The sequence below is a fragment of the Siphateles boraxobius genome, unplaced genomic scaffold (assembly GCF_051911475.1).
Source record: "Siphateles boraxobius isolate OS27281-9 unplaced genomic scaffold, OSU_SipBor_1 2, whole genome shotgun sequence".
NCBI lineage: Eukaryota > Metazoa > Chordata > Actinopteri > Cypriniformes > Leuciscidae > Siphateles > Siphateles boraxobius.
This window is the reverse complement of record NW_027508810.1, coordinates 4,176,443-4,201,985: the sequence shown is the minus strand read 5'-3', so window position 1 is coordinate 4,201,985 and position 25,543 is coordinate 4,176,443. Positions and strand designations below refer to the sequence as shown.

General features: G+C 46.4%; 1 protein-coding gene across 1 annotated transcript in view; it reads right to left on the bottom strand.

Moving 5' to 3' along the window:
• Window positions 1–5,956: 5,956 nt before the first annotated feature.
• msnb (moesin b) overlaps window positions 5,957–25,543 on the bottom strand; it is a 74,826-nt gene continuing 55,239 nt past the window's right edge. Inside the window, exons 10-13 of the mRNA XM_077235701.1 lie at window positions 25,014–25,174; window positions 11,691–11,783; window positions 11,351–11,581; window positions 5,957–6,381 (exon numbers count right to left, since the gene is read on the bottom strand). Of these exons, the coding sequence (XP_077091816.1) occupies window positions 6,217–6,381; window positions 11,351–11,581; window positions 11,691–11,783; window positions 25,014–25,174 (650 nt within the window). The 3' untranslated portion in view covers window positions 5,957–6,216. The remainder of the gene's footprint in view (window positions 6,382–11,350; window positions 11,582–11,690; window positions 11,784–25,013; window positions 25,175–25,543) is intronic.

Below are 25,543 nucleotides of genomic sequence, written 5' to 3'. Positions count from 1 at the left end.
GTGTGTGTATAAATAATTGCTCGGTTATATTTTTCTTTATTACAATTTACTTTTACAATTATCCCTTATTACAATTAAGATTTACAATACAATGTGTACATTTATACAGAGGCCAATTTTTATTTTTTACTGAATGCAGCAGTTGCACGCGTTTTATGAACAAAAACATTCAGAGATGCCAATCATGTGAAAATGCTACGAGCAGGATTTGAACTTGTGTTGCCCACATAAACATTGGATGTCAGTGTGCCGGAACACATGCTCTAGCCAGTTTGACAGTGGTTCTCAACCCTGTCCCTTTGATTAGCTTGTAGAGGTGTGTTAATCAGGTTTAGAGCAAAACTCTGCAGGAAAGCGGACCTCGAGGACTATACAGTTGAGAACCCATGATTTTGAACCTCTGCCATGGCTATGACATCACTTTTTTTATGAAAACATGGTTGGTCGTCTCTTAAACTCACCTGTAGGCACTTCTGCAGTTCTTCTAATCATGATAACTGATCTCTGGCTAATTTGGTTCTTCAAACGAATTTGCGGATTTTATAAAAAAATCTGGATTAAGTTGTCGGAGATTAATGCGCATTCTTGTGTTCATTGGAAAGGTCAGAAATATTGATCCTCGAAACCATGATCATCAATGCAGCGATTGGCTGGCGGCAAGACAGCAACGTAATGTAGTAACACTTGAGTCATTACCAATTATTTACCATGATCTTCACTTTAGGATACGGATCCAAATAATTAGTAATTCCTTTAGAAGTATGTATTAACACTTGAGTCATTACTAGTTAGTTACCATGATTCTTACAGTAGTTCTCTTGGAAGCATTAAAAAAATAGTAGTTATTGATTAGTTAATAGTGAACTACCACTTTCATGTGTTTGCTATTACTTACTAATTCGTTAATCAGAAATTCTTGTTAGTTAATAGTATTTACTAGATTGTTAATATTGTGTTACTCATTTTTTCCTGTGTAGTTATTTTTCCTGTGTAGTTATTCATTAATGAAGGAACCGTATTCTAAAGTGTTACCCATTTTTCTAATGCCACAGCAGACAGCATTTTTTTTACTAAGTTATCTGCATCTCCTGTGCTGCATCAAGCCATTATAGCTGTTCAAATTAACACTGCACAAACTAATATATGTACATCATGTGTAAGACTCCAATAAAATGTGACCCGTCACAGAAACCAGGGACACAAGTCGGCAGCACAACTTTCGAGCAAAATGAGAAAGAAGAGTTTTTTTTCAAAATTGGTGATTTTCAATTTTTTGGAGAATCTGTTAATTGAAATCACGAAGAAACCTCTCCATGTTTGAGATAGCAGTATTGGTATATTTAAAAGCTAACATTTTGAGGTTGAAATCGGCTTGTTTTCGGAGATTCTAGCATGCAGTAGGGGCGTGGCGTGTCATTGTCTGTGTGTACTTCCATACTGAATAACCCGGCGCTTTTGCCCCCGCCCTCCAAGTCAACCACATGGCTACTTATTATGCTGTGCTCTGGCCAGCTCTCTCTGATATCAAAATTCAATGAAGATGGATGCCGCAAAGATTGTCGCAGACGAGATGAACCGTCTGGCAGTTACACCGAAAATGTTTTCGCCGCACTTCGTGGGCTCGGGAAACTGAACCGGAGGTATGGGCGCAGCGCGCTCGCCCTCAGTGCTTCAATACGGCGGCTCGGCTCGCTGACAGCGGTGGCTGGCTGTTTCATATGTGACGGAGAATCGAAATAGAGGATGCAGTTAAGACCTTTGCTGCTGCGATGAAGGCCTGCCGTGCGTGTTTCTGAAATGTAAGTTAAGCTTCATTTGCTCTTTAGTCGTTATTTAAGATGCTGAACCTGCTGATGATATAATGTGCTTGCGGACATTTCATTTGTGTGTGTATACGCACATAAGAAAGTGGTGTAAAGAGATTTGCAACAGTAATTTGAGGAGGTGAAATGTGATTATTTGGAAAATTGCAGAAATGACTGCTTAAAGAAAAATGCCAGCAGGCATTTGCCTCCTACATAAACTTTAATATTGTTGACATTTTGGGCACACGAGCGTTGCGTACTATTTGCGCTATATGTAGGCCTATGGCTTATTGGCCTTTGTTTGTTGTTGTTGGTTTTGCGTTATATGTATATGGCATATTGGTCTTTGTGTGTTGTTGCTGGTTTTGCGTTATACTGTATGTATATGGCATATTGGCCTTTGTGTGTTGTTGCTGGTTTTGCGTTATATGCAGGCTATATGGCATATTGGTATTTGTGTGTTGTTGCTGGTTTTGCGTTATATGTATATGGCATATTGGTCTTTATGTGTTGTTGCTGGTTTCGCGTTATATGCAGGCTATATGGCATTATTGGTCTTTGTGTGTTGTTGCTGGTACGTTGCAAATAGAGGGGCAGCACAATTGTTTTTCGCCTAGTGCGGCAGAAGTGCACTCATTCAAAGTGTAAAAAAAGCTGTAAAGCACATGGAGGAGCTTTACAGGGGGTATGGCTTATCTAAATGAGATGTAAATGAGCCCTATTGTCACCCCCAGCAGCAGAGACAGGTGAGAACTGCACAATCTTTTAGAGCTCGTTTTCTCCTCTTTGAGCTTTTTTAAGTGCCTACTTTAAAATGGCCACAACTTCTCCAAATATTATCAGATTTCCACATGTTACACATCGTTGGAAAGCTTGGATATTACACTCTCAGAATCTATGAATAACTCAAAATGCCCCAGAACCGACTTGTGTCCCTAGTTTACGTGACTGGTCACAAATTATTAGGTAATTGTTCCTTCACAAATAAATCTCTCAATCAATAAAACTTGCTTTTTCTGTATATCATGATAATTACACATTATAATATTATTTGTAAATTTATTTTAAAATTATATTATTATTTAAAATTAGGCCTATTAGTGCCCCTGGTTCAGTATATATAATAATCCTCGTATAAGAAAGTAACAGTGGCTGGGACAGACTTTAAGTATCACCTCTGCTTAAGGCCCCGTCCACACTACTGCGTTTTCGTTTAAAAACGGAGAATTAAAACGAAAACGATCTCCGTCCACACCAGCGTTTTAGCTGCGTATTAGAATTGATCTCCGTCCACATTAAAACGACTGAAAACTCGGATCACGTGACCATTCTCCAACACTGTGCATGCGCGTGCCGGTGTAAACAGGAAACGGATGGACTATTCCTCAGATTTGATGAGGAAGCAAGTAACGTTAGCTACCTCTGCAAAGATTAGAAAATGTCGAAGACCAGAGATTTCTTTTCATGGACCGCCGCTGCACACGGGAATTGTCATAGATCGCTCGAATAATAGTTTGCCTCCGGCGCATGTAGGCAGTTATAGCATTGTAAAATGCAGAATTTGCTTGCACAACAGCTGCTAACAAAGACATCAAAGTCAGTAAAGCTTGTAATTTGTTATCCATGTTGCACTCACTAACATCAGCTACGTAGTCCAGGATGTTTTTGTTTGTTTTCTTCCGGTGACGGGACATGTGATGGGTGGCTGACGAATCAGGGAAGGATACGTCATGGGTGATGACACCCAATCATAGAGCCGACCTATGACCATCATGACCTTCTACGTCATCGTTTCTAAACTCCTCCGTTTTGTCCCGTCTACACTAAAACGCCCTCCGGAGATTCAAAACGAAAAACGGAGCTGCAGCGTTTCTAAACTTCTCCGTTTTGGGTCTTCGTTTTTCCCGTTTTAGTGTGGACGGGAGGTGCAAACGTAGCAAAAGGTCTCCGTTTTTAAACGAAAACGCAGTAGTGTGGATGGGGCCTAAAAAGATAAAATCTTATCCTGTTTACATGAAATAAGCTGCTCCCGATCAGGTTTGAACTAACAGACCTGGTGCTATTACAACAACTCCGGAATGAGCTTCAAAGAACCTAACATTCCTGGATCATGCCAAATCGTCAAAAATGAAATCCAGCTAATTGAGTTATCCATGTACGAAGAACAAACTCCAGGTGTCCTCCATTTATCCTGTTCTTTCTGGCAACAAAGCACTCGAATGCAACAGGCTCATAATCACGACTTCAAAAGTGGGAAGCAGGAAATTTCCAATAACATGTGAAGGCGACATGAATCTTCATATCCTCTTTTGTCCTCTCCAAATTTTTACCTATACAGGTATTTGAGGACAAGCTTGAAAAAACAAAACAAAACAAAACAAAAACTACACCCACGTCGCTGGTCAAGCTCACATGACTCCGTCTATGCACCGGAAGCATGTACCATGAAGCTAACTAAACAGGATTGTTTTGGTTTAATGAAACTGAACAACAGCTGTAAACTATCTCTCTGTCAACTTATGATGTATGTTACATGTATGTCCTGTGTTTCCCCCTGCTTAGTGTTTTTGGTTCAGTCCTGTGTCTCAGTTTTCCCGCTCCTCGTTAGTGTTCAGTTCATTCACCTGTGTTGAGTTAATTTGCCCCAGCTGTGCCTTGTTTCCCTAATCTGTTCTCTGTGTATTTAAACCCTGTGTCCTCCCTCATTCTTTGTCCGTTCTCATTTATGTCAAGCGTGGTCTCTGTATCTCCAGTGATTTAGATAATTAAACTCCCGTTACCTTGTATTCCTTGTCTCCTCATGCTTCCTACCACCACGTAACCGTAACAGAAGAACGGACCCCATCTACACCATGGATTTACCAGCAGCCCAGCTATTTTGTATGGACCAAGAACAGCAAGAGCGCTGAGTAACTTCTTTTACAGAGGCCTCAATGCTGGTAATAAGGCACGCCTGCCTGGTGTGAGTCCTCGGGGGAACTTTGCTGAGTACTTTGTGTGGGTGCTGGTGAAATGCAGCTCGCCATTCACCATCGGCCTCGCAGAGCATGTCATCACCACCAGTCCCACTCCAACACAGCCTGATCAGCCCACTAAGACCGCCCGTCCAGAGTCTCGTCCCGCCGAGACAGAGATCAGAGCTTGGCAGATCCCCCGCTAAAATCTGCACGATCTGCAAAGATCACCGTTCCTCCAGAGTCTTGTCCCGCCGAGACCGTCCTGCCAGAGTCTCGTCCCGCCGAAACCGTCATTCCAGAGTCTCGTCCCGCCGAGACCGTCCTGCCAGAGTTTCTTCCTGCTGACCCTGTGATCCACGGCAGCCCTGCTGAGCCTGCACTTCACGTCAGTCCAGCCGAGCCTGCACTTCACGTCAGTCCAGCAGGAGACTGCACTTCATGTCACGTCAGTCCAGCCGAGCCTTCACTTCATGTCAAGGCAGTCCAGCCGAGCCAGCGCTTCTCGTCAGTCCAGCTGAGCCTGCGCTTCTCATCAGTCCAGCCAAGCCTGCTCCACCCTGGAGGCTTCCTACTCCAGATAGTCCTCGACAGCCTCCAGGGTGTGTTATATTGCGCGAGGACGCACCTTGCAGGAGGGGGGCTTCTCTTACATGTATGTCCTGTGTTTCCCCCTGCTTAGTGTTTTTGGTTCAGTCCTGTGTCCCAGTTTTCCCGCTCCTCGTTAGTGTTCAGTTCATTCACCTGTGTTGAGTTAATTTGCCCCAGCTGTGCCTTGTTTCCCTAATCTGTTCTCTGTGTATTTAAACCCTGTGTTCTCCCTCATTCCTTGTCCATTCTCATTTATGTCTAGCGTGGTTTCTGTATCTCCAGTGATTTTGATAATTAAACTCCTGTTACCTTGTATTCCTCGTCTCCTCGTGCTTCCTACCACCACGTATCCGTAACAATATGAGTGTGTGCACGTGTAAGTTTGATGTTTGCAGCATGAAAAGAAAGATATCCCAACACCAAACCAAACTCAGACCTTAGTTAAAAGACTTTAGTGACCATCAGTGACTGAATATCAACCTTTAAGGACATTTCCTCACCAAAACACTAACCATGACGTGGTTGAAACTTGTCAAAGTATATAATAACCTGCAATGAGCACACTGAACACTGTATTTCAGGGGAGTACATTAATGGTTTTGATTGTTGATTTTATTTAATTATCACATGAAACTCGCTACAGTCTAATTTGATACATTCAAACAATCAAGAGATTTTGAACATTTATCTTTGTTTTAACTTTGTTAATTTTTTTAATTCACCTCAAAAGACTAAGATCACTTCAGTATACCTGCCGCAGATTTGGACACAAACACAGCAGTTGAAAATGCTATGTAACAGATAACCATACACAGATACTGACTGCAAGCGTGGCTAACAGACAGACAATCTGTGCAACAGGGAATTCACATGGACTCAAATTCATCAATGCGCTGTTTGGTGTTTCCTTGTCGTATTTGCCGTAAGGTTTTGTATTTGTCCCTTCCCAACCTCACATTCTCAGCATGGATAAGATCATTTGGAGTCTTCATGCTTTCATCACGGGCATCTGCTAGCTCTGAGCTCAGAGCCTAAAAAAACATTAGAAACAATCAGTAAGCATAAGAATTAAAGCTGCAGAGAATAGTTTCTGCAAGACTGTCACATTTGTTCTTCAGAATTTCTATTTGAATCTTGTTTAATGAATTTTTGTTATTCAGATTCAGCTAGAAAATCATGGTAACACTTTATTTTACAGTGTCCTTGTTACATATGTTACATTTACTTACCATACTAATAACAGTAAATTAAGCATAAATACATGCAACTAACCCTCAAACAAACCACAATCCTACCCCAACCCTATAGTAAGTACATTGTGAATTACTTATATATATATATATATATATATATATATATAATTACACTGTAAAAAAATGACACCTTAAAATAAAGTGTCACTTAATTAGTATTTAATGATGCTATTCTTGGATTTTTCTTTTTCTTCTGCTTTTGCAATGCGTAGAAAATAGTGGACTGAACTCCTACAATTATCACAGTAGATTAAATCAACAATATTCAATTATTTATCAAAATATTTTACTTCTCTCATTTCTATTTCAAGAGAGAGACCTTTAAAACTTGTTCTCCTGTTTAAGTGGTGATTTGCATTTTGTGCAGGTAAGTGTGACGAGATCTTTATCCAACCATACTGGAATGTAGGTATAAATGCAGCATGGTTAAAAAAACAAAACATATGAATATGAATCGCATGTTAATGGAAAATGTGAACAGTGCAAATGTGACCAGCATCAGTTTTTGGCTCAGTAGAGATTATAAATGAGACCATTTACACCTAAACCTCCACCTATAGCATTGGTATGATATAGCATTTCAATATTGGTATTGAAAGTATGTACCCAAATAAATGTTTACTTCAGAAATATAAAGGGTTCCCCTATCGGTCGGTCGGTCACTCTCAATGTACATCGCGACCGAGTGATAGGAATCTTGCTAGAGAGGCCAATCTACTTCGAGTGAAACTAAACAAGCCAATGCACATTGGCGTGCAATCATTTGCATAGGCGGTGCCAAACACTTCAATGCCTCTACTGAGTTTTGAGACTTCAAACAAGCCTTTCTGGACCTCTCCTTCCCGGTGCGGGCGTGACAGCACAGCAGCGCGAGCAGTCTTTTTTCTCTCTCTCTCTCTTCTCTCTCTTTTTTTTTTTTGAAAAATTGAGCAAACAAAAAAGCTGTTGTAACAGCTGGTAAGGTGCGCCTCAGAGCGCTCAAAGGCTGTTTTCAAAGGCTCAGAGCCGCTGCCTCCTTCGGGTGTGCCAGCGGTGCCCAAATCGGAACCAGAGATGATGGCCATGCTTTCCCGGGCAGCCAACAGAATCGGGCTCGTATGGAACCCTCAACCGTGTCCTGAGCCTTCGAGGCTGGATCATTGGTATCTTGGGGTGGCGCGCACCAGTTCTCAGCAACCCACCCCAGTGCCTTTCTTCCCGGAGGTGCATTAGGAGCTCACAGGGACGTGGACGGAACCTTTCACTGCCAGAAACCGTCTCGGTGGCTCCTCCTCCCTCACCACCCTTGATAGCGGTGCAGCTAAGTGATACACCCGTATCCCGCCAGTTGAGCGGGCCGTTGCAATGCAGCTTTGCCCTAACTCCACTTGGCATGGAGAACCGTGTCTTCCTTCCCGGGCCTGTAGGTACTGGTCGGACCAGTACAAGGCAAGGCAAGGCTTACAAGGCCTGTGGGTAAGCTGCCTGGCGTTGCTGTAAGTCCATCAGGCCAAGGCACAGAAGAACCTAAACGAGGGTGGTCACGATCCAGGTTCTCCAGGAACTTCGTACCGCAACGGACCTCGCGCTTCGTGTGACGAAGGTCACCGCGCGGTCAGTAGGTCGTGCGATGTCCACACTAGTGGTCCAGGAATGCCCACTGGCTGTGTCTGGCCGACATGTGGGAGACCGACAAGCTCGAATTCCTCAACTCCCCCGTGTCCCAGACCGGCCTCTTCGGTGAAGAAGTACAGAAGCAGACTGAGACCATCAAGCACATCCTGCCGCGGCGGTCAGCTGCTGCCTCCACCCCACCATCCACGGCTCCTCAGTCTGCTCGTCACCGGAGGTGTCTTCCTGCGTCTGCCCCTGCTCCCACGCCGCAGCAGCAGCCTCCACCTAAATGGGCCTGCCCCTAGGAACCAGGTAAGTCTTGCACAGCACACTCAGAGCCTGCTACGGGCCCCCTCCCAGACAGAGCCTCCCGAGCCGCGTCCCTGTGTTCCACCTCGCTGCCCCACTCCGGGTACGCCTACGGTCCCTTTGGTCCCACTTGTACCGTCTCTGTTAGCCTGGTTAGCGCTCCCCAGTCCGTCTCGCTAGCTCATTCTGACCATCAGGCTCGGCTATGCGAGTCAGTTCGCCCGGCATCCCCCCAAGTTTCAGGCCATCCACTCCACTAGATTGAGTGCAGCCGATGCCCATGGCTTGTGCACAGAGATCGCAGTCCTACTGTCGAAGGATGCGATAGAGCTGGTCCTTCCAGCCGATATGAGGTCAGGGCACTACAGTCCCTACTTCCTTGTACCCAAGAAAGGTGGGGAGTTACGACCGATCTTGGATCTGCGAGTTTTGAACCGGAGTCTCCACAAACTAACCCTCAAAATGCTCACGCAGAGGCGCATTTTCGAATGCATCCGTCCCCGAGATTGGTTTGCAGTGATCGACCTGAAGGACGCGTACTTTCATGTCTCAATTCCTCCTTGACACAGGCCATTTCTGCGCTTTGCGTTCGAGGGTCGAGCATATCAGTACAAAGTCCTACCCTTCGGGCTGTCCCCTTGGGGCGCCCTTGTTCAGTGCTGAAGCTGTCTCATATGAAGCTGGCCTAGCAGGGTCACCGCTACTGTCGCTGCCATATGCCCCAGGAGCCTCTGAAAGAATTTCAGTGTGAGCCTCCCTTTGAGCCTTTGCAATCAGTAGACTTAAAGCATCTTTCCATGAAGACTTTGTTGCTGGTTGCACTGGCCTCTGTCAAGAGGTCCCCTGCAGGCATTTTCGGTTTACGAATCGTGCCTAGAGTTCGGGCCGGGTGACAACCACGCAGTACTAAGACCCCGGCCTGGCTATGTACCCAAGGTTCCTACCACTCCCTTCAGGGACCAGGTAGTGAACCTGCAGGTGCTGCCCCTGGAGGAGGCAGACCCAGCCCTGACTTTGCTCTTTCCTGTTCGCGTTCTGCGTTTGTACATGAACATAACTCAAAGTCTCAGGACCTCAGACCAGCTCTTTGTCTTTTGAGGCCAGCAGAAGGGAAAGGCTGTCTGCAAGCAGAGGATGACCCACTGGATAGCGGATGCCATCACCTTGGCTTACCAAGCGCAAGGCGTGCCCTGCCCGCTCAGGTTGCATGCTCACTCCACGAGAGTGGATCCTCCTGGGTGTTGGCACGTTGCTCCTCGCTAACAGATATCTGTAGAGCTGCGGGCTGGGAGACACCTAACACGTTTGCTAAATATTATAGCATATGTGTAGAGCCGGTCTCCTCCCATGTTCTCACCCTAAACGGGTAGAAGAACTGAGAGGTCAAGAGATTGCACGCCAATGTGCATTGGCTTGTTTAGTTTCACTCGAAGTAGATTGGCCTCTCTAGCGAGATGCAAAATATTGCAAGCCAATGTGCATTGGCTTGATTAGTTTCACTCGAAGTAGATTGGCCTCTCTAGCGAGATACCTATCAGTCGGTCACGACGTACGTCTCCGTTCCCTCCCTCAGGGAACGAGGGTTACGATATGTCACCAAGACGTTCTAGTTTATCCATGATGTTTTCATGTTTGTTTTTTTTACCCATAATTTTGCTTCAAATTATTTGGCAGATTTTTATTTATTTAGTTTGTTGTTAACCTTATCTATTACACATAACTATACAAATCATACCTTATGCAGAAACCATGGACTTTTTTTTATGAATGCAGTACTTTGTTGTTTGCCTCAACGTTTATTGATATCGTTAGGCACACATGTACACACATCTTGAAAATGCAATTAATTTAATGAATGTTATTTTTATACTGATGACTGTCAAAGCATTTTTGAGGGGAAACACATTATTTATTAAATTCGTAGATTATTCAGGGAGTCTCCTTACTGAGTCAGATGGTAGTCATGGTCCAGTGGTAGATCATTTTATTGAATGGTGTGATGCTTCATTTTTAAATATTACGACTTCTAAAATAAAAGAGATGTCCATTGATTTCTGTAAATTAACTCTGTTCTGGTGATGCCTGCTGTCATAAAGAGACATCAGGTAGAAGTGGTAAGCAATTTAAATATTTAGGGACAGTACTTGATAATAAATATAATTTTGAGGCAAATATTGTATACATGATCTTATTAGAGGGAAAGCTCTTCAGCTTATGACCAAAGGGCGACTAGGAATGGCTAGTCAGTCCCTTCCAATTATACCCATCCGTTGTGTACTGAATTTCAACTGCTTCTCTCAAGCCGGAAATTTAAACTGCCTTTGTGTAATCAAATAAATATAATTATTATTTTATCCCTGCGTTCATTAAAATTGTTTAAAAAAAATTACTTATTTTAAAATGTGTTATTGTGTGTGTGTTGTGTTTCTGTACATGTATGTATACTATTGTCTACATAACAAATTACCTTTCAAGGAAAACAAAATAAAGAGAGGATTGGATACAGGGTACGGATGTGTTCCTCCATTTCCGTTTGTGTTACTCGCATAAACGCTGGGTGATAAAAGCTAGTCAGTGTGCCCAAAAAACCCCTGCTCTAGCCACTAAGACGTGGTTCTCAACCTTCTTCCTGAAGCCCCTCAACAGTGGACATTTTGAATGTCTCCTTGGTCTGACGAACCCATTTTAGGTCTTGGAGTTTCGACTGATGAGTTGAATCAGATGTGTTTAATTAGGAAGACTAACAAAATGTACACTGTTGCGGGAAGTTCATAGAACAGAGTTTAGAACCTCTGCACTAGGGCATGGTTATGACATCTTTTTTATAAAAGTCTCTCATACTCACCTGTAGGCGCTTCTGCAGACGTTCATTCTTCTCAGTTTCTGTTATACGCTGCTCTTCACTGCGGTCCTGATAAGTTCCAGTGGATGTAAGCTCAGCACTGGCCTCAGCACTGCTCTCATCATTCTCATCATGGTCATTCTCCGTCTGGGACGTTGCCTGGATGTGGACCCCAATTAGCTTACTCTTCAATTCCTCTTTTGTCCTCTCCAGGTCTACCTCAACCATAATCGCCTGCCAAGATGCTCAAAGGTAAATCTCAGTAAACTATTATGAGACTGCTAATGTGTTTGCCTGAGGTGAACCATGTGAAACAGATAAAACAGTATATTTACACTCTCACCCTTCTCTGCCATTTCCTGGCTTCATCCTCTTTCTTCTTTTTGGCATCTTCCAGAAGAGTGATTTTGGATGTTAGCTCAGCCAGCTCGGTTGCCTTTAAAGATATAATGAAGCAAACATATTTTTGTTGTAGAAAACTATTTTCTATACAATAAACAACAACAACAACAACAACAACAACAAAAAAAGTAACTAGAGGCTGACAAGCTTTAAAAAGCACATAAAGAACCATAAAAGCACTGCAAACCTGAAAACAAGTAAAACATATTATAAAAAAATCCAGAAAAAATTATTATGCTTTTTTAAATCTTGCATTTATTTTAGTGATGTAATATAGCTGTTTGTGTATGTAAAGAATCTGCAGAGTCACATGTCATAGTTAATCTCTCCACCAAAAAAGAAATAAAATACAACCGAAACGCCTCGTTTGTTGTCATTAATTCCATGATTTAGCTACGTCACCATGTTACACATTTGCATAATGCCCACCTACTGGCTGCTTTGACCCCCCTTCAAAGAACAGTTGGAGTGATTTTACTGTGTTGAGGCGTCAGTAGCTGACGCTATGGGTAAAGTCCATTTCTTTTAAATACTGAAGCCTGATTAAAGGAAAAACTACACTGATAAATGGCGTCTCACCACACCCAATCTTTCTCTTCAGAGCGGAGGTCGTCTCCTCACTGACCACAGAAGAAGAAGCCTATCTGCTCACCTTTCTAAAGAACCCAGCTGTGGGCTTGGTGATGCTGAAGAAGGGTACTCAGCTGAGACGACACCTCTTCCCTTTGGCTATCTGGTGAGTGATCTCCCAAAGCAGAGCCAGAAGACCGGCATCACTTCCAGAGAGTTAAGTGCTACCCCTTCACAAAGCATCAGGGCCATTGCCCCCAGGTAGTGTTGGACCCTGGTTAGCAGCCCAAGCAGTCTTCCTGACTAGTCAGGAGTGAAGAGAAGGCAGCCCTTAGAGGAGGCTATGGAGAAAGTGTCAGACTGAGTCCTGAACACGATCAAGCAAGTCTTCTCTCCAGTTTGCTTGCAGAACCCCCTGATTTGAGGTTGTGGAAACCCTCACACCGATTCGTCCAGGGAATTGCTTTTTATCAGTGGATCTGAGAGATGCATACTTTCATATCCAGGTAGCCTCTCATTACAGACCATTCTTGATGTTTGCATTCAAAGGAGTGACTTGCCACTCTACTATCCTGCCATTCGAACTGTCACTGGCACCCTTCACATTCACAAAAGGCATGGATGCGGCACTCTCGCCCCTGAATTGGAATGGGGTGCACATCCTGTACTACCTCAACGATTGATTTATCATGGCCCAGTCGAGAGATAAGCAATGTGTGCACAGGTCTCTGCTCCACAGCCACTTAGAATGTCTGGGGTTCAGAATCAACCTGGGTGCGGTATTCGACTCGGCCCAGATACGGGCCTGGCTGTCACCGGTGCACTCGCTGAAAATTCAGTGAGCTCTGAATCATTTAAAGCCGGGGGTATTTGTACCCTCAAGGCATTTCAAAGGATGCTGTGCCTGATGGCAGCAGCCTCTGCAGTCGTTCCGTTAGGCCTGCTTCATATGCGGCTGCTTCAGTTCTGGCAAAAAAGCCCATGGTCCACACCATGCTTTGCAATTAGGACACTTGAACCCATGGCTGTGCCAAATCCCTGGCACCCTGGAAGGCTCTGCAATTGTACCAATCGGGAATGGATTTCAAGCTGTCTTCCAAAAGTAAAGTGGTCTCAACAGATACCTCTAACACGGTTGATCTATGCTATGGCAGGCCAGCGTTCAGCACCTTATAATAATAATAATAATAACAATAATAACAACTTTATGCTAAGAACAGCTGGGCACAGTGAGTCAAAACAAGATTTAAACAAGATTGTAGGGAGGAGATCAAGTAAGCAAGTGGTGACTTCCATACGTGATACCTCCCTAGTGAGCAGCTCAGAGTCAATTTCAGAAAAGGTAGTAAAGGATGTGCCAGAGAAACTAGACAAGCATAGTGCAGAAGATCAAACAGGTATTGCATGAATAATTTTACAAACATTGTCAATTTTAGAACTAAAGAAATTAAGAAAATCATTACACAACTGATTTTAGACAGGCAGAGAGGTACCAACATTAACTTTGAGAAGTCTTTTTATAGTATGAAAGAGATTCCTAGGATTACTTTGATTGTTATCTATAATCTAAGAAAAATAAACAGATCTAGTAGACTCATTTACAGATCTATATTCCCCCAGGTGGTCTTTCCAAGCTTGATAAAATATATTTAGGCCTGAGTCACGCCACTTGCACTCCAATTTACGGCAAGCTGCTTTCCTAAAGCGCAGGCCATCATTATACCAAGGGGCAAAGCATGTAAAAGAGACTCTGCATGACATCAAGGGAGCAAAATAGTCTAAATTAGAGGCAAGAACAGTCTTCAACTGTACAATCTTATCTTCAAGAGGAGATGACGGAAGACCACTAAGAGAGGAAACAACAGAGTCAGCAAAATCTGACGGATTAATTGATTTCCATTTACGGAAATGAACAGTGTGTGAAGAAGACATACAAGGAAGAGGCAGTTCCAGATTAAAAAAGATTGCCAGATGATCAGAGAGACTGATATCAACTGAAGACAGCTGTGATACCATTGCATCATTTGCAATCACAAGGTCTAATGTATGACCTTTGTTATGTAAAGCGTTCAGATAAAGCGTTGTGGAATTTTTCAGTTCCCTTTCGTTGTCACTCCGAGTTACGTCGGATGACGACGAATGGGGTTTCGCTTAGAAAGCCTATCAACTTCGAGTATTACAAAACGAGCCAATGGCAAAGAAATGCCATGGGTCTGCGGAATTTGCATGGCGTAACTCCGCCCCACCTCGTGGGTATAAAAGGAGGAAGCCGGCAGCAAGCAGATATGTTTTCGCTTCGGAGCCAAGTGTATTCTTCTCTCCACAAGCCATCTCTGAATTATCAGCTTTACAAACGAGTACCTCGAGTGTTGGTGTGACGGCGATCTACGGCGAGAGCGTGCTTCCTGCTGATCTGTTGCAGTGGTCTGCCAGTCGGTGCGTTTCTCCCCGGGTGCTTCAACACTTGAGTTTTCTCTCACTAAAAGAGCTTACACGTGGCACGTCTTTTTAAAGACGGCTCGCCCGTGCATTTCTGGTTGCAGCGGACTGGTATCGGACTCTGATGGGCACGAGCGCTGTCTAGTGTGTTTGGGCTTTGATCATGCTTGAACAGCGCTCGTGGGTGACTCATGTTCTCGCTGGGAACGTGATCATCGCGTCATATATAGGTCGAGACTCGGTGAACTCGCAAGAGTGAGAGTCCCCTCATCCACCCCCCGATCTTCGGCTGGTGGCCAGGGTGACCTGAGGGTTACGGTCTGGATCTAGGCGCCGACTATGTGTCCGTGTCCCCAGCCCCCCTCTTCAATGACGGTGCCCGCTAGTGAACTGCTGATTCCCGCGAGTCTACCCTCTGGTGGCCCGCGTGTTTCAGTTGAAGCTACAGAGGAAGATGCCATGTCTGTTGCAGCATCACTAGGTGGGTTTGAGTCTTCTGGAAGTGAGGGCTCGTCACAGCTGCCACCTTCCGGTGTGCATACGGCTGTGCCGGAGTCTGATCCGGAGATGATGACCATGCTTTCCTGGGACGATGGGTTTTGGGTAAGGCCGCCGACCCTCATCCACGGCAAACCCCAATACCTCTCTTCCCGGACGTGCATGATGAGATCTCGAAGTCCAAGAAGACCCCCTTGTCTTCTCGGGACCGCTCGCTGATCTCATCCGCCTTTCCTCCCCTCGATGGGGCCGCTGCCCATGGGTACACTGGGGTTCCCCCGGCTGAACGCTCTGTTGCGATGCTATGTGTCCTCAGAGTGCTTCTTCTCGGCGCAATCCTAAGCACCCGCCCGTGGCCTGTAGTTTTTCGTCTACGCTTGTGGCGAGATCCTATAGCACCACGGGACTGGCAGCCGCCTCACTGCATGCCATGGTCATTCTGCTGGTCCACCTGACCCAGATGCTCATGGACCTGCACGAGGGCGGGACTGACCCAGGGCTCTTCACTGAGCTGCGCGCCGCCACTGACCTTGCTCTCTGAGCGACGAAAGTGGCCGTACGCTCCCTGGGTCAGGTGATGCTCACCAGTCTGTGGCTGAACCTGTCTGATGTGCTGGATGTCGCGCGGACCCGTCTGTCCGACATTCTCATATCCCAGGTCGGCCTCTTCGGCGGTGCGGTTGAGGGCTTGCCCAACAGCTCTCAGCCGCCCATGAGCAGAGTGAGGTTGATTCTGTCCCGACGGCCCCGCCGTCCGCTCAGATCCCTCGGTCTGCCCACTGCCGAGGGCGCCCCCCCCGCGGCTCCCACCCCGCCCGTTCACCCGGGTCGGCTCTGGAGGCCGCGGTCGGACGCCACAGTCCTCTCCAGCCCGCACCCCGCTACACGCCGGGTTAAGCGGCGCTCTTGAGTTGGGCTCCTCAGAGATGGGACTCAGTTCTTTCCAGGAGTTGGTAGCAGGACCGCTCCTTTCCCCGGGGAGGGCAGGGGAAGAATCCTTATTCTCCAAAGAGCTGATTCTCCCGTCTCTGAGCACAGAGTTCTCGGACGTCACAGAGCGCCGCCCACAAGCCGTGCTCTCCTCGTCCCCCTCTGTCCCAGAGGTGGTTGACATGGCGTGCCGTCCACGGACCGCTTCGCCGCTGTCCCCCTCTGTCGCCAGACCCCTGGCAGAGCAGGCCCCCGCGGGACGACCAGCCTGGTCCTCCCCTGGCCCCCTCTGCCAGGGCGCGGTTGCTAACTGTGCCCCCTCTCCGGGCCGCTATGCCGTCCACATCTGGGCCAGTTACTCCGCTTCGCTGCCCCTCCGGGGGGACGCCTGTGGCTCGCATGATCCCGTTGGTTCAGTTCCTGGGAGCCTGGCTAGAGCTTCCCCGTCTGTCCCACTGGATCGTGCGTACCGTCAGGCTCGGCTATGCGATTCAGTTCGCACGGTCTCCTCCCCGCTTCAGGGGAGTCCGCTCCACTTTGGTTGGTGGCAATGCCCCTATCATGAGAGCAGAGATTGCCACCCTGCTGGCGAAGGGTGCAATCGAGACTGTCCCTCCAGCCGAGATGAGGTCCGGCTTCTACAGCCCCTACTTCATTGTCCCCAAGAAGACCGGTGGGTTACGGCCAATCCTGGACTTGCGCGTGCTGTACCGCTCCCTTCACCGGATGCCGTTCAAGATGCTCACCGCCAAACGCGTTTTCGAATGCATACGGCCCCAGGATTGGTTTGCAGCGATCGACCTGAAGGACGCCTACTTTCATGTCTCCATTCTTCCTCGACACAGACCGTTCCTCCGGTTTGCTTTCGAGGGGCAGGCATACCAGTACGCGGTTCTCCCTTTCGGGCTAGCCCTGTCTCCTCGCATCTTCATGAAGGTCGTCGAGGCGGCCCTTGTTCCCCTTCGAGAACAAGGGGTTCGCATCCTGAGTTATATCGACGACTGGCTGATCCTAGCTCACTCTCGAGATCAGGTTTGCGAACACAGGGACCTAGTGCTTCGGCACCTTGCCCGTCTGGGCCTTCGGGTCAACTGGGAGAAGAGCAAACTTTGCCCCGTGCAGAGGATCTCTTTTCTCGGTATGGACATCGACTCGGTCGCCATGTCCGCGCAGCTTACGAGCGAGCGCGCGCAGTCACTGCTGACTTGCCTAAGACAATTCGAGGGCAAGAGTGCGGTTCCACTGAAACTTTTTCAGAGGCTCCTGGGGCATATGGCATCTGCAGCCGCGGTCACGCCGCTCGGATTGCTTCATATGAGACCGCTTCAGCTTTGGCTTCGCGACCGAGTCCCGAGGTGGGCATGGCAACACGGCACGTTCCGAGTACCAGTTACTCCGACCTGCCGTCAGTTCTTCACCCCGTGGGCGAACCTCGGTTTTCTCAGGGCCGGTGTCCCCCTGGCACGAGCTTCCCGGCATGTTGTTGTCTCAACAGATGCCTCCACCACGGGCTGGGGCGCCATGTGCAATGGACATGCTGCTGCGGGCTCCTGGACAGGACCCCAGCGGCTGTGGCATGTCAATTGCCTCGAGTTGTTGGCAGTACGCCTTGCCCTGCACCGCTTCCGGGCGTTGCTGAGGGGTCAACACGTACTAGTCCGTTCAGACAATACCGCCACTGTGGCGTACATCAACCATCAAGGTGGTCTACGCTCCCGCCGTATGTCACAACTCGCTCGCCACCTCCTCCTATGGAGTCAGAAGCATCTGAGGTTGCTTCGAGCCATTTTCATTCCCGGAGCGCTGAACTGTGCAGCCGACGAGCTCTCACGGCTTCAGCCCCTCCCTGGAGAATGGCGACTCCATCCCCAGTCGGTTCAGCTGATTTGGGACCAGTTCGGGGACGCGCAGATAGATCTGTTTGCCTCTCACGACTCGACCCATTGCGCCCAGTTCTATTCCCTGACCGAGGGCACGCTCGGCACGGATGCTCTGGCGCACAGCTGGCCATAGGGCCGCAAGTATGCGTTTCCCCCAGTGAGCCTTCTTGCGCACACTTTGCGCAAGGTCAGGGAGGACGAGGAGCAGGTCATTCTGGTTGCCCCTTACTGGCAACCGGACCTGGTTCCCCGAACTAGTACTCCTCGCGACAGCACCTCCCTGGCCGATCCCTCTGAGGAAGTACCTTCTTTCTCAGGGACGGGGCACCCTATGGCACCCTCGTCCCGATCTTTGGAACCTCCACGTGTGGCTCCTGGATGGGACGAGGCAGGTTTGAGTAACCTACCACCAGCGGTGGTGGCTACCATCACTGCCGCTAGAGCGTCGTCCACGAGACACGTCTATGCGTTGAAGTGGAACCTCTTCGTCAACTGGTGCTCTTCTCACCGAGAAGACCCCCGGAGATGCTCGATCAGTGTTGTGCTTTCCTTCCTTCAACAGGGGCTGGAGCAAAGGCTGTCTCCCTCCACCCTGAAGGTCTATGTTGCCGCCATTGCCGCACATCATGACCTCATCGAAGGTAAGTCGGTGGGGAAGCACGACCTGGTCATCAGGTTCCTGAGAGGAGCGAGGAGACTAAATCCACCTCGTCCTCCTCTCGTTCCCTCTTGGGACCTCTCAGTGGTTCTAACTGCCCTGAAGAGTGCTCCCTTTGGCCTCCATCAAGAGGGTTGGGGACCTGCACGCATTCTCCGTTGACGAAGCGTGCCTGGAATTTGGGCCGGCTTCCTCTCACGTGATCCTGAGACCCCGGCCTGGATACGTGCCCAAGGTTCCTACCACTCCCTTTCGGGACCAGGTGGTGAACCTGCAAGCGCTGCCCTCGGAGGAGGCAGACCCAGCCTTGGCACTGCTCTGTCCAGTACGCGCTCTCCGCGCCTATGTAGACAGAACGTAGTGTTTCAGGACCTCAGACCAGCTCTTTGTCTGTTATGGTGGGAAGCTGAAGGGAAAGGCTCTCTCCAAGCAAAGGTTGTCTCACTGGATAGTGGACACCATTGCTTTGGCTTACCAGCAGCAAGGTCGACCGTGCCCCCTTGGTGTGACTGCCCACTCCACCCGGAGTGTGGCGTCCTCTTGGGCTCTAGCGCATGGCGCCTCGCTAACAGACATCTGCAGAGCTGCAGGCTGGGCGACACCTAACACATTCGCCAGATTCTATAATCTCCGAGTGGAGCCTGTGTCCTCTCGTGTACTCGCTTCAACCAGCTAGTACCGGACCCGCTCAGGTGTCTTCGCTTGCTCGCCATTCCACTCCACGGACTGGATACGTGCGATATTTTCCTCAGGTGAGCTTTTCCGAAAGCCCTGAGCTCCTCCAGCACTCCTGACGTCGGCGCCAGTGTCTATTGCCTGCGCGTCGGCTAGGTGCCTCCCGTGTGCATGGTCCCTCCTCTGAGCGACCCCCACATGTGTATTTCCACTGTAAGCCTCTCTGAGCGTGTGTCTTTCCCTTGGCAAGCCACCTTGCCACCCCTGGGGTTGAAATATTCCACCTGCGGCTGGACACCCCAGTGTTTTCCATATGCTTCCTTCGGGTCATATGTGTATTCTCTAAGTCCCCCCCCCTCCGGGCTGGCATTAATTGCATACTTCCCCTAAGCTTGGGATATGCTTCCCAGTGTACCATGGTATTCCTGTGATAAATGGAGTCCTTTGTCCAGGCTGACAGGGATCTCGATTTACGCAGGGCACTGGAAGACAGCTGAGAAGGTGGCGTGATTAGACTGGTAACCCCATTCGTCGTCATCCGACGTAACTTGGAGTGACAACGAAAGGGAACGTCTACGGTTACGTATGTAACCCTCGTTCCCTGAGTAGGGAACGGAGACGTTATGTCTGCCTGCCACTTTCCGCTGTACCGCGGGGATCGCCTGAGCTCAGTCTTGGCTCCTCAGCGAAGAAACATATCTGCTTGCTGCCGGCTTCCTCCTTTTATACCCACGAGGTGGGGCGGAGTTACGCCATGCAAATTCCGCAGACCCATGGCATTTCTTTGCCATTGGCTCGTTTTGTAATACTCGAAGTTGATAGGCTTTCTAAGCGAAACCCCATTCGTCGTCATCCGACGTAACGTCTCCGTTCCCTACTCAGGGAACGAGGGTTACATACGTAACCGTAGACGTTCGCGTACCTACCCAAAGTGATAAGATAAAATAAAATTCTGCATCAAGATTTGTAGACAAGACAAGTAGTTTGTTTAGGCATGGTTTGTAAGGAATTACAAACCTGCGCACATATATTCAAACAAACATAACTATAGAATCAACTCTTAATGCGCATGTGAACGCCATCAGCGTCTATCACAGGTTCGCGTTTAAAGTCTGTTTAGAGAGAACGGTGTCGTCTTAGCGGCCCCTAATTTAATAACAAATGATCATTTAAAAGGAAGTGAATCAATCAAAACTAACTTTAGCTGGAAAAAACATTTTTCAAGAACCACTATAAAACCAAACCAATCTCTGTTACCTTAAATTATATGTTTATCTCTGTAAAGCTGCTTTGAAATAATCTACATTGTTAAAAGCGCTATATAAATGAGGATGACTTGACTTGACTTGACATGTGTTGGGCCGTTAATAAACTGTTCAAGATTAAAACAGTCCAATAAAAATAGAAAGTTCTTTGCCATCAAACATGTCATTTTGGTCAATGTGTATGTTGAAGTCCCCTAGAATGAGGATACTCTTAAATTTAAAACACAACATTGACAACAAGTCAGCAAACTCAGACATAAAAGCTTAATTTGCCTTTGGTGGTCGATAGACAGTAGCGATGGTAATTGCCTTTGGAGCAGAAATATTAAAAATAAGGCTTTCAAATGATGAGAACTCTGGTACACACACAGCTCTGATGTTATATTGCAGGGTTATGAACCACAATAATTCCCCCACCTCGACCAGTAAGTCGCGGGAAATCAAACAGTCCATAGTCTTCAGGAGTGATCTGGTTGAAGAGGAGTCGTTTTGTTCATGCAATGTTTCAGTTAAAAACAATAAGTCCAGTTTTCGTTCTGCGATGATATCCGATAAAAGCAGGGCTTTATTGTTTACTGAGCGTGCATTGAACAACGCGACATTTAAGGTGCTCTGGAACACTCTGGCAACTCTGATCGAACGAGCGAAGATAAATTACTCAAGACTGCACCAGTATGGGGCGCTCTTTTAGCCTGTTGTCGATTCATAGGCACGCGGATGTTGTTAGAGGAAGAAAGGCCATAACTGTGTCCAAAACTCCGTAGTATGTACCGTCTTTGTCTTATCAGGCCAGACAGACGTTACGAGAGAGTTCATAAGCATCTTTTGTAAGTGGTAGTTGTGTTATAAGTTCAGCAACTGGTGTGCGGTGTACCTTAAAGTCATGCTTTGTGAGTCCAGGACCACAACAGTCCCAAAGCAGCGAATGTTCAAAGTAAGGCCACGGGTAAACTACTCCGATAAGGCTCCAGAGTCCTCCAGAGAACGCAGGCAGATAAAATAAATAATCCAACGAATGTGAAATAGTCCCGCGGCATTGCAAAAAGTGAGGGAAATAAAAAGAGCAGGTTGAAAACCCCACGTCAGCATAAATCAAAGAAACAAACAAACAGTGAAAGTGGCGGCAGCCAAAGCACGCCAGTGTACCCCCACAGTAATGCTGAACACCTTGTCAGTTTCAAGGCTCTGCTGGCTCAATAACTGGAGACGGGGTCTGGAGATGATGGTGGTGCGCCTGGCACTTAAGTCCTTTCTGCCAGACCTGAGAGACCAGCCATGTCCTGATGGTGGTCACATACATAAACCTCCAAGGAGGGCTTAGATCACACCTGAGATCATGGCAACTGAACAAACTGTCAAGGCTCTTCCTCCTTTGGGCACAGCACACCTTCTGGTCAGTGAGAGCAGTGCACATGCTGGGCAGACTGAACCAGGGTGCGGACATGCTGTCCTGGAGTTGTGTGACTCCAGAAGAATGGAGACTTCACTCCCAGGCGGTTCAGATGATCTAGAGTATCTTCAAGCAAGCAGAAGAGGACCTCTTCACTCAGAAGGAGAACACTCTCTGTCCAATATTCTTCTCATTGGAGAAGGATGTGCTGTCCCATGAGTAGCCGAAAGAGAGCTTATATGCCTTTCCTCTGGTGGCCCTGAGAGTTGCTTCTTCTGGTGGCCCACTCTGGCAGAACTAGCCGTGGTTCCCCGGGATGGTGCAGTTACTGAGTGGGTGGCTTAACCCTCTAGGCGCCACGGTCGAGTATATATGTGCCCCATACATGGAATCAGAGTGCCTACTGTATTTAGTAAATGGAAAATCTCTAAAGCAAAAGGCCAACCACTACATGCATTCGGTTTGTTTCTACCATTTATTAGTAATGATTTACACAGTTTGTTTACTACTTACTATATACCTGAGCATTCAGTATTGTGCAATATAGCATACAGAAGGTGATGGACATTTTGGGGGGAAAGAAGTGCTGCATTTTATCATTTAAACATGTGACTTTTCATGAAAATTCTATAATCCAAGATTGCCACCACCATATGACGTCATAATATGCAAAATAGATGGGAAAATGTAATCCCTACATAAAATTTGGGTCATCGTTAATATTTCTCTAATTTACAGAAAGTCTCTATCTTTTATCACTTTTAAGATATAGCCTTTTGAAATTAAGATGTCAAAATCGAACGTTTTAGGAAAAAACCTCTGGCACCTAAAGGGTTAATCTGTACCCTCAGCTGGAGCTATAGAGCCTTCATGTGTGGCCCCTTGACAGGGGCCTTTGCGCCTGCCGCAGAGTGTGCTAAACACAGCAGACTGGACATTTTGGAAAAATGGGCTTCACATACCCCTTTTCCAACAACAAGAACCAGGTGCTGGTTCAGAGCTAGAGCTAGTGCCGGTTCGGAGTTGGTTCGACTGACGAGCTTTCAAAGAACCAGGTTTGCCTTTCCACAGGCTAGAGAGCCATCACAGAGCCAGATCTTACGTCACTGTATATATCTCATGTTGCCCAGCAACGCTAGCGCGGCACACACAAACACACCAGACTTGTTCGAGATGGTTCGGCACTGTGAATCTCAAACTGCGAGAGCAATCCAAAAGCAGAAGGAGTCGTATGCTCTCCAAACACTCCCGCAGCTCCGATCAGTCCATGCCGCTCCGATACATCTCGAACAAGCCTTCCATCAACAATGGCGGTCGTTGCGTTACTATTTATGCTCATGGCTTTGCAAACCTACATCGGTATCCAAACACGGCGAATCCAGCACGTTCGTGCAGCTCGCCGTAACTTGCATTAACCCCCTGGGGTCGGCGGTATCGCCGGCGATACCAACTCACTTTTTTCCTTATCAGTGCAAAAGAGACTCAAATTACTCTGTTGATTTTGATCTTACATATAAGTGCTGTACATAATTACATCCTGTTAAGCGTCTTATTTTTTTGTGGGTACTCACAATAAAAACAAAGTGTTGTGCTTTTCGTCAAATAAAGAAAAATAAACATGATGCGCGTTTCACCTTCTCTCGTCAGTGAGGTCCATTCTGAAATGCGTCCGAAAAAACTGTAACTCTGTCAATACTTGTCACAGAGATACGAGAGATTTCTCTTTATGAAGCTGAAATTCTCTTCTTTTAAATGAAGTAATTTATATAAAAAACCAAATATTATCAGTTTATGTAATCTGTATGAAAAGAGAGAGATGTCAGTATTTTTTTCTTTCCAGCTCATTATACCTCATTACGCGTTAATGTGCCACGCCCACGGAGAGCGCGCGGTATTCAAACGCAAATGATCTAAGGCAAGCCATGCAAACATGCCGACGCCCACCAGCTGGATTATAAAATCATGTTTAGTAAGTTTACTACCGCTGTGAACACAGCGTATCCCTACCCTGTGAGGAATTATACTATCTAATAACCCTGGAAAATGTACCAGAAGTGCTGGTAGTTTCATTTTGAGGAGCAACAGATCCAGCTGATGTAGTAAGTCATTTATTCTTAAGTGCTTTGTTCTAATCACGATATTGAATAGTGTCTGAACGGCACAGGCCCATGCGCTTTGTTTACTACAGTTATACAGCGCGTGTCTGTGCCGTTCATTCACTCTCGCATCTACATTAGTAAACATGTTATTAAATTTACATGAACACATCCAAACTATATTGCTATAGCCTACTAAGATGAGTAAAAATAGACTGACATATGTTTAAATAAAATGTCTGTTGAAATAAAATGACTCTATAAATAACTGAATCAAAAACACAGAAGTTAAAAGACAGTATTAATTGGTTGAAAATTGCTGAAACAACTTTTACTATGCATACAAATGCAAATCTGAACAATTTATATAGAACACATAAAATGCTTGCTGTTTCTGAGAGTGAGACAGAAATATCATGTAGACTATCATATCATACAAGGTTTAAAACATTTAAATAGACATATTAAGTAGTAGAAAATGTGTATGATTCAGCCTATGGACTAGTATGGAGGAGTGATCCAGCTCTCAGATTTCATCAAAAATATCTTAATTCGTGTTCCGAAGATGAACGAAGGTCTTACGGAAGAACAACATGAGGGTGAGTAAATACTGACAGAATTTTCATTTTTGGGTAAACTAACCCTTCAAGAATAAGGTAATTGGCTACATGGCACATCCCTATTCCAAACCTTGGTTCTATATATTTTTCTTTGTGTTTCTGAAGATAAAGTAATCAATATGTATTTGGAATGACATGAGGGTGAGTAAATATTGTCAGGATTTTCATTTTTTTCAGGTGAACTAACCCTTTAAGATCTTAAAAAATCTTCTAAAGATACATTGAGTACTTTTTCTTTCATACCAGATTCTCTTGGTTCTTGACCTGGTTCTCAGATTGCTGCAGTAATGCGGACTTAACCTCTTCTGCAATCCTGCGGTCTTTCTCCAGTCGCTCAGCCTCTTCCTGAGCAAATTTCCTCTCCCGCTCTAACTCCAATGCTCGCTTGGTCTGCTCCTCTAGCTCTGAACAACAGAACTATTATGTCACAAAAATAAACTTTTCTGAAATGTAAAATATGATAGACATATTTATGGTGTTTCTGTTTGTTTGAGCAACCTGGTCCACACTAAAAGATTTTTAAAATCTTTTTAGATTTTTTAAAATGTGAGAGACCACAAACACGATGATTAAAAACAAAACATAGATTTAACAGTTTTGTTCCTATAGTGTGTTGAGTGCCATGATGTGACCAAGACAGCACATCACACACTAACAGATTCCATTAACAAACAACCAGAGTCCCAACAGTGAACACAGGAAAAGTTTGCAAAATCTCTTGCGGTCAAATGTGACTTCAGAGTAGTTAAACGTCGAAGGGCAAGAAGAAATGG